This window comes from Canis lupus, chromosome 1 (genome assembly GCF_011100685.1).
Source record: "Canis lupus familiaris isolate Mischka breed German Shepherd chromosome 1, alternate assembly UU_Cfam_GSD_1.0, whole genome shotgun sequence".
Classification (NCBI taxonomy): Eukaryota; Metazoa; Chordata; class Mammalia; order Carnivora; family Canidae; genus Canis; species Canis lupus.
In genome coordinates, this window is record NC_049222.1 from 16,905,907 (window position 1) to 16,915,504 (window position 9,598).

Genomic DNA, 9,598 nt, shown 5'->3' on the forward strand with positions numbered 1-9,598 from the left:
CTCTCACTCTGTGTCTCTCATGAATAAATCTTAAAAAAAAAAAAAAAGATAATAATATTCATGATTCTATCAGTTGGAATCTAGGAGAAATGTAGACCCTTCCTATATTACTATGACCTTCACAAATACCTGCATCCCCCAAGCCCATCCTCTGCTGTATTTTATGCAGCAAGTCAAGACAGGGACCATGGCGACCTGCCTCCAAAACAGTAGGACCTTTACTTTCCACTCATCCTGCTGATGTGTAGAGGAACTGAAGGGAGCCAGGTTGTAATTACCCAGCATTAAGTCATCCAGGAAACAGAGGTTGACATTTACTGGATCACCTGACAGCTTTTCTAAGGGAGTAAAGAGAGCTGAACGTGCAGGTCTCATCTTCCAGGCTTGATCTCTCAGATCCAAAGATGGCTGTCTGGCATCAGAGCATTCTAAGGCTAGGGATGAGCTTTGCCATGTGCCTTCTCCTGGCCTCTGTTGCTCTGTGGATACAGGGTTTCCAAGCAGGGCCCCCTCCAAGAGGATGTGGGGACAAGTAGAACATGTTCCAGAAAATCTCAGAGAGACTTGGTTTTTACTGAACTCCAGGATCCAGCCTAAGTCTTCTGGAGGGGGTAGCTGTGCCCCTCAGAAATGTGCCTTTCCCCACCTGACTTGGCACTTTTCAAATTAGCTTCTTGAAAGAAAGAGACTGCAACTACCATTTATTGAGCCACTTAGTATGTCCCAGGTCCTGTCCTGGGCACCTAACCTACAGGATCCAGTAGCAAACAGTGACCGTCATGGAAAAATATGTCCGCAATGACAGTCCTACCTTCAAAAGGTGGAGGCTAACTTCCAGTCTCTGAGTGTGAGCTGTACGTAGACTCACCTCCAGTAACTAGAAAATGATGGAAGTGATGGTGTGTAACCCTCACTATGGTGGTTACACACCGTAACACAAACCATATCTATGGTTTCCCATTAAATCTCCACAACTGTAAAGGTGGCTGGTGATGTTCCCTTTTATTGGTGAGGAAGTAGAGATTCATAATATTCAGCTCACCCATAAGATTCACACAGCGTCCCTGACCTCAAGGAATGTGAAGGTTATTTGTCTGGGTGGCGCCTCCAGCTTCCCCTAGAGTGAGCTACCTGCAACCCAGGAGGGAAAGTGAAGAGGAAGCCATGGTGCCTTTTATGCCCTCATCACAGAAGTTACACACCATCACTTCCATCATTTTCTAGTTACTGGAGGTGAGTCTCTAAGTACAGCTCACACTCAGAGGGTGGAAGTTAGCCTCCACCTTTTGAAGGTAGGACTGTCATTGCGGACATATTTTTCCATGACGGTCACTGTTTGCTACTGGATCCCCAACAGCTGAGTGTCTAGATGAACCATAAGCCAAATTCTTGGTCCTGGCTCCCAAGGCTGAGGGGCGTCTAAGAGCAAGGACCATGTGTTGAGCACCATTGTCACCTTAGAACCAAGCACAGGGCCTGGCACAGGGTAAGTACTAAATAAAGTAATTAACACATTGAAAGTCTTAAACAAACAGAACCTATCCATTATGGTAATAATGAATAATGATGATGTCTGGGCTATCTGGAGGCTATCCAGGTTTGTCCACTAACCAGCCAAGTGATCTCATACAAGTGATTTTCACTGGAAGGCCTCTGGATTTGGAAGGGGATTTCTACAGCTCCTTTGAGTTCTAACAGGCTCAGATGGAGGGGAAGTGACCACAAAAAGAATTTGCAGGCTCTGCAGACACACAGATGCGAACAAATCTCCCTGGCACTGGAGTCATCCCTTCCTGACCGTGGATCCCTTTCTCTTTACAGATTGCCCTGCTCCCCAACAGTGCTGCCGACCTAGGCAAGTACATCACTGGCAACAAGGTGCTGGCCTCAAACGCCTACCTTCCAGGACCCCCTGGGCTGCCTGGTGGCCAAGGCCCTCCTGGTGAGTGGGGAGGAGGGCAGAGGATGGTGACAGAGCCACCAGCCAAAGCCTGCCGGGAGCTCACATGAGCGTGGGCTGGACCAAATTCAGCCTCCGTGGGTGAGGGCAGCCACAGGAATCCAGGGGGCTCCCACACCTATGTTATGAGAAGCCTGGGGGAATTGGGTCCCCAAGCCTAAAAAGCCCTCATAACCAGGAGAAATCTGGAAGAAGGAGGTCATTGTCCTGGGCATGGGTAAGATTTTTAACATTTTAAGTTACTGAGAAACAAAATGAAGACTTATTTTTAATGGTAACATACAAAAATAGAACTGGGTGAGGAACCCCCAGGGCACGTCAGCCAGCTGTAACCACTTATGGCCAGCCTTGTTTCTGCTTATTCCTCAATCTTATTTCCTCCTTCCCCTATTATTTGTGAACACACTCACATCTGTATTTCTTTATATATTTTTCTTTGTTAAGTCAGCGTTATTGAGATACAATTAAATATAGTGAAACGTACCCCCTTTAAATCACATTTCAACAAGTTCTGACGAATATATACATCCTATATCAAGCCCATTCTAACCACTGCCATATATCTACATCAAGATATAGAATAGTTGCATTACCCCAGAAAGTTCCCTGTGCCCCTTTGCAATGTACTTCTCTGCTTCTAACTGTAGAGAACCACTGACCTGCTTTCTAACTACTTTTATCTGTTCTAGAACTTCAGAGCAATGGAATCTCATCATAGGTTTTCTTTTTGTCTGGCTTTTTGTATTCAACATATTATTTTAGAGATTTCACCCTCATCCCTTGAAGAAAATCCCAAATGTCCTATTGTTCCATCAGGAAATACACAATGAGAACTTTAAAAAATAGTTACATGATATTTTCTATTTTATTATGAGTCCCTCTCCATAGATTGATCAACGGACTCTTATCCACATCAGTAAAGGAAATGATATTAGTGTGAGCAGATGATTCTAGAACATGGAGTATCTTATCCCTGATTATCATTGCTAAGTGGTGTACTAGGTGTTCTGAATGACACCTTCTAAAATTTTTTAAAAGATTTCTTTATTTATTCATGAGAGACACAGAGACAGAGAAAGAGGCAGAGACACAGGCAGAGGGAGAAGCAGGCTCCGTGCAGGGAGCCCGATGTGGGACTTGATCCCAGGACTCCAGGATCACGCCCTGGGCCAAAGGCGGTGCTAAACCACGGAGCTACCCAGGGATCCCCCTCGCCTTCTAATGAGAAAGAGAAGACACAAAGAGTAAAAGCCAATAGAATAAGACGGTATCTGTATGCCCCTAAGTAAGTACACAGGTGCTTCCTGCTGTGAGAGCTTACAGAAGGGAGAGACCACTGGCCGACAGTGATCCCAGGACTGGGGTTTGATGTGACTTGGAAGAGTGGTAGGGTTTGTTCAAGCAGGAAGAATATGGGCGGATTTTAGGTTGGAAGTTCAACAAGAACAAAGTCTCTAAATTCTTTCCAGACTAGTTATTTGTTTTCTTTTTCACTTATATCTTAATCTCCTGGTTTCTACCAAACATAGGTGCCCTGGGTCTCAGTCTATACAGGGAACAAGAACTGGTCCAGGACCTTAGTTGATCCTCTTGTTCGTTTCCTGGGCCTTGGTGGAGTTTTCTCCAGATGCCTCCCACAGGCAGCCTCTTGCTGCTTCTAAATAGATGTAGATCTCCTTACAAATTGATTCCCAACACAGAGTTCCCCACCCTTTTCTAAGAGTATGTTCTTGCTCTGCTTCCCTGGATTAAGTTCATCTGCAGGCCAGTCTACAAATCTCTCCCAACAGGGACAAATGAAGTAGAAACAAGGGTACCATTGGCTGTCTTTCTTCTTAATGAATGACTTGCTAGCTTTCCTTTCCAATTCTGCCATCTGGTTTCTAACATAGTTTGAGCTGTCCAGGGTCCTTGATGGAGCAGAAAATAAGAGGACTAACTTTGGCAACAGACTGTGCCCTTACTTTGTCTTCCAATCCTTTCTTTCTCTCTCCTAAATTCCAGCATCAGTTTATCATGTCCTCCATTGAGATTTTTTTGGGCAGCTAGAGAGATAACTAGATTTATCCATAACCAAAGTCCAGTCCCAGGGCTTATTCCAAGACTGGTGTGCCAACACTGAAAACTACACTGGGTTGGAATCCTTTAGCTTTGCTGGTGACAAGGTGGCTGCTGCTCCCTGGCGCCTACTGTTATGGATAAGCTGATTCGATTTGCATATCAAAACCCCACATTCTAAGGACACTTGACATACAATGATCCTGAAGTTCATTGATTGTGTAAATTAAGACAAAATGTTCTCTCTGGCCTGTCCTTGTGCTACTGGAGGGGAAGGATTTAATTATAGGAGGAATCTGATCCCCTTTCCCAGGTAAACTCTTTCAGGATGTGCCTGGAACCAGCGTTGAGAGTAAGGATGTAAAACATGTTTTCATTAGAACATTGACTGTCTTTAACTTTGGTTTAATTTTTCTGTGAGCTATAAAAGATTTCCCCAAATATGAAAAATCAGAAATATTTGTTTCCTTGATTGGACTTTTCTGTTTTCTGACGCCTGAAAATTACTCTGTTCTGTCACTAGTAGGAGCTAGATAGTATTACTGTATGCATTTGAAATAGGCATCGCTGGCAAATAATTCTAGCACAGCAATCAGCCCACTGTCTTCAGTGTGCTCACTTGATGTGTAACATTTTCTGAAGAGCATGTATGTATCTGGGATTCTGCGAGTGTGCAGACGATTAGGACGTGGCCCATGCCCTCACGAAGTTGACAGTTGAAAACAGGTCAAAACTCATGTCGTTACATATGCAAAAGAATGAAGTTGGACCCTTCTCTCACACCATATACAAAAATTAAAATGGATTAAAGATCTAAATGTAAGATCTGAGACTATAGAATTCCTAGAAGAAAACATAGGAGAAAAGCTTCATGATGCTGGATTTGGCAAAGATTTCTTAGGTATGACATCAACACACAGATGACAAAAGTAAAAATAGACAAAGGGGACTACATCAGACTTAAAAACTGTACGTCCAAGGGTACAATCAGCAGAGTGAAAGGCAGTCCCTGGAAGGGGGAAAAATATTTGCAAGTCATTTATCTGATAAGGAGTTAATATCCAGAATAGGAGAAAAAAACACTACAACTCAGCAATAAAAAAATCAACTCAAAATAAAATTAGACAAAGGACTTGAATAGACATTTCTCTGAAGATGATATACAAATGGCCAAGAAGCACATGAAAAGATGCTCAACATCACTCCTCATAGAGCAATGCAAACCTAGCTATAAGGTATCACTCTGCATCCATTAGGACAGCCACTATCAAGAAAAGAAGAGAATAAGTGTTGGTGGGAATTGTGGAGAAAAGAGGCCCCTTGCACCATGTTGGCGGGAATGCAAACTGGTGCAGCCACTATGGAAAACAGTATGGAGTATTTTTTCTAAAAAAAAAATTAAAAGTGGAACTAATATGATCCAGCAATCCACATGTGGGCATAGTATCCAAAAGAATCAAAAGCAAGAGAACAAAGAGATGTTTGCATACCTGTATATGTGGCAACACTACTCACAATCGCCAAGCTGCCCGTGTCCATCAGTGGATGAATGGACAAACAAAATGTGCTATATACAGCAGTGGAATATTATGCAGCCTTAAAAAGAAGGAAATCTTGTTGTGTGCTATAACATGGAAGAACTTGGGGGACATCATGCTAAGTGAAATAAACCGGTCACAAAAAAAGACAAATGCCATATGATTCTACTAATAGGAGGTATCCAAAGCAGTCATGTTCATAGAGACCAGAAGTAGAGTGGTAGTTGCCAGTGGCTGGGGAAGGGGAAATGAGGAACTGTTGTTTAGTAGGTACAGAGTTTTAGCTTTGCAAGATGAAAAAGTCCTAAAGATCTATTGCACAAGGTGAATGTACTTACTAAACAATACATCTTAAAGTTGTCAAAATGGTAACTTTTATATTATGTGTAATTTACTACAATAATAAAATATTCTCCTAATGCTCACCTCCTTCCCCCTCATCCCCCTGCCCCAGCTGACATTCCAGACCTAATGTAGAAGCCAGCATCCTGAAGTCTGCACCAAGGGGCTGCCCCACAGCTTAGCACCTATGCTCCCCAGGAGCAGGCGAGGCATTCCCTCACCGTGTGCCAGACACTACCCCCCGCCACAAGCCCAGCCCAAGCCAGAGTGACTATTTACAGTTCTCCATGTCTGTAGTTAAAGGTAGATGAGCCCTGTAGGCCTTCCCCATCAGCTTCCATAGTAAATATGGCACAATCTGGCACACATACCTTATCAAGCAGGCACAAGAGCAGTCCTATAGCTTGGTCTTAAGCTCAGAGACTCCCAGTGCTCTGTCACTTTAGGCTTCGGAGAAGAAATAAAAAAACAAAACCCACAATGTCTATAGGGCCCAGGCAGGTGGCTCAGATGAATGAAGACTCGGGGTGTAAGCAGTGGAGAGTAAGCTAATCCATCGTGCCAATGGGAAGATAGTGGCTTTAGTTCTTCCTGTTTTCAAACAGATGCCATTGTCCAGATTTCTGTATGAAATCTCCCCAATTTTTAAGCGTTAGGATATTCAGAGGACAATGGTATCCATAAACGACTGCAGAAACCCGTATGGAGTTTATGTGGTGTGTATATGGATATGGTTATACACATCTGTATTTGATATATAGCTAATGTATATATCTGTATCTATTATATACACACATTATTTGTATAGTATGCTGTTAATTCTCTTACAGAGAAGAGGATTGAGATATTTTTGGAGAAATGTGGTCTACAATGATTATATAAGGATGGAGAATTCTGATCATGTTAAGTTTTAAAATGCTTATAGGGCATCTTAATAGAGATGTCAGAAGGCAAAGGGCAGACTGCAAAGAGAAAGGCTGCAAAGGGCTCCCAGACTCTCTGGTCAGCCAGAGCCTTCATCCTCCTCACGAGATACAGAGCTAATGAGGTGTTTTTTTTATTACAGGCTCACCAGGACCAAAGGGGAGCCCGGGTTTCCCCGGAATGCCAGGCCCTCCTGGACAGCCCGGCCCCCGGGGCTCAATGGGACCCATGGGACCATCTCCCGATCTGTCTCACATTAAGCAAGGCCGGAGGGGCCCCGTGGTCAGTATTTTGTCAGAGATCCACTTACCGTTGTTGAGGAAAGCCTCTTCTTGTCCCATGCCTTTTCCTTCTTTTGAGCTAGATCCCTTTATCTTATAGGGTCCGCCAGGTGCACCAGGAAGAGATGGCTCTAAGGTAAGTCTTAGAGTGGTCCTTACAGCCCAAGTATTACTAATTGCAGCCAACTTGGCAGGCATCACATAAAGCTCAAGCACTGTTTACTACCCCCATTTTGTGTGTTGCAAAATTGAGACACTTTTTTCCCCCAAGCAGGAAAGAAAAGCTAAGATGCAAATAACCATAATTACAAAAACAACCATCAAAACCACTTCTAGGAATGAACACCCCCATAAATTTTAAACAAGCCTCCATGCAGCAGTGTTCTCCTGCAGGGCTATGGTGTGTGTCCCCACTCCTTTAACATGTTTGCATCAAGACCAGGAAAAGCTCCATGTTCAGCAAGTGGATAGTTTCACTTCAAGAGCTGCCCACTACTCACCTCTCAAATAAGTCAGCGTGCATTACTTTCAAAAGTTTGTACGTTATTGCACACGTTGCCTGGAAATACAAGCATTCCTTTTGTCAGATCTGGACTGAAAATACGTGGCCCTGGGGGACATCGGAATAAGAGACACTTGACCCAAGTGGTTCTGTTCAGATAAATGGTCCCTTGAGTCCAGCTTCAAGCTTGTATTTGTTTCTGATAGAAAATACTTGTTTGTGCAGGGCAATGGTGATGCTGGGGGTCTAAATAGAGAGTGGTAGTGGCATCCTACGTGGTCCACAAAGCTAATCCGACCTTTCTGCTTGCAGGGAGAGAGAGGGGCACCTGGACCCAGAGGGTCGCCAGTAAGTAGCACTATCTGCCCCGCTCCCCCGCTCCCTCAGGGGAATGTCCTCAGGGATGTAGCTCTGATGAGCCTATAAGTGGGTCTTACCAGCAACAGCCAGCCCCTTCTATCCATCACTCATCCTGCCCAAGTCGAATTCCATGGTTAGGAAAATCATGGAGGACTTTAAGAACTGGTTGGGATTTATTTTTAAAATTTGTTTTCTGGGTTTTTGGTTGGTTGTCCCCCCCGCCCCCATGCTAATCTTTACATGGAAGATCTTCTGTTAGGATTAAACAAAAACAAAAACCAGTAGGCCATGAGTCTATTTGAGCATTTATGTTGCTGTAGGCCTTTTATATATGTTAACTCATTTAAATGTTCACTTATGAAACCCTATGATGTTGGCGCTATTACTTCCATTCTACAGATAGGGAGATGGAAACCCAAAAAATTGAGTGACTTGCCCAAGACCAGCTAGTAAGCGACAGAGCTGAGATTCAAACCCAACAGAATCCCAACCTCTTAACCACTACTCTGCACCTCCATAAGTCTCTCCCCCATTTTCTTCAGGAGAGTAATGTAGGAGGGTTCTTCTCATATTCTTTCATTCTACCAGATTTGATGTAGCTGAGAATTAGGAGGGAGGAGAGATGATGTGTCACCTAGCTCATAGAGAAGATGAAGGAATTAGAAGACAATCTTAAGAACACCACCCCCCTCCACCCTGGCTACTATAGTAGGTGTTACGTTTACTCCACTTAGGATGCAGGGTTATCAACTAAATAGTTGCCATCAAGCCAGGGGGAGTAGCAAATCATGGTGCCCATAGAAGCCATGGCTTTGCACAGCACTAAGTCTGTGGTCTTCTGGCTTTGACTCCTCTCATGTGCACAGGGACCCCCTGGTTCTTTCGACTTCCTGCTACTTATGCTGGCTGACATCCGCAATGACATCGCTGAGCTGCAGGAGAAAGTATTTGGGCACCGGACACACTCTTCAGCAGAGGAGTTCCCTTTACCTCAGAAGTTTTCCAACTATCCAGAAACCATGGACTTCGGCTCTGGAGACGAGTACCCGAAAAGAACGGAGACAAGGGACTTGGGACCCACCAGAGACTTTTATCCTTAGCACATCCCATCATCCGTCACGCCAGAGGAGAGGAAAAGGAGTGTTTTCACCTGCAGTTAAATCATATACAGGAAAAAAAAAAAAAAACCCACTGGAGACCCAGAAAAGATACATCTTTCATCTCTTTACTCTTTTCCTGCCTTCTCCCTCCTGCTCTTCTTCCAAATACTGTTCTCAGAGTCGCCTGCAAGAGACCTGAGGGAGTCAGTCACTAATTTACACGCTTCCCTCCAAGAGACAGTTAGGGGGGCAGAGGGCTGAGGGATCCTACATTCGAAGTCTCCTTTTACTTCTTATTTAGGAATTTCTGGATTTCTGAGTTAAGTGGCCCTCATGGGGTCTTAAAAGTCCAAAAGGGAAAAGTGGCAAGGTGAGCTCTGAGAAGAGGTGAGGTTACTTATTTAAAAAAAAAAAAAAAAAAAAAGTATGTGTCCAAACTAGACTACTACTCAGTATCAAAATTAGGCTCTTTAATTAAAAGGGGGAAAACAACCATGTATATCTGACCTTGGCAGATATTTTTTTTCCTTGTC

At 43.8% G+C, this 9,598-nt stretch overlaps 1 protein-coding gene across 1 annotated transcript in view; it reads left to right on the top strand.

Moving 5' to 3' along the window:
• Positions 1-9,172, top strand: part of CCBE1 (collagen and calcium binding EGF domains 1) — a 229,023-nt gene extending 219,851 nt beyond the window's left edge. The window contains exons 7-11 of the mRNA XM_038525879.1: positions 1,822-1,942; positions 6,965-7,104; positions 7,204-7,239; positions 7,918-7,953; positions 8,832-9,172. Of these exons, the coding sequence (XP_038381807.1) occupies positions 1,822-1,942; positions 6,965-7,104; positions 7,204-7,239; positions 7,918-7,953; positions 8,832-9,065 (567 nt within the window). The 3' untranslated portion in view covers positions 9,066-9,172. The remainder of the gene's footprint in view (positions 1-1,821; positions 1,943-6,964; positions 7,105-7,203; positions 7,240-7,917; positions 7,954-8,831) is intronic.
• The last annotated feature ends 426 nt before the right edge of the window (positions 9,173-9,598 follow it).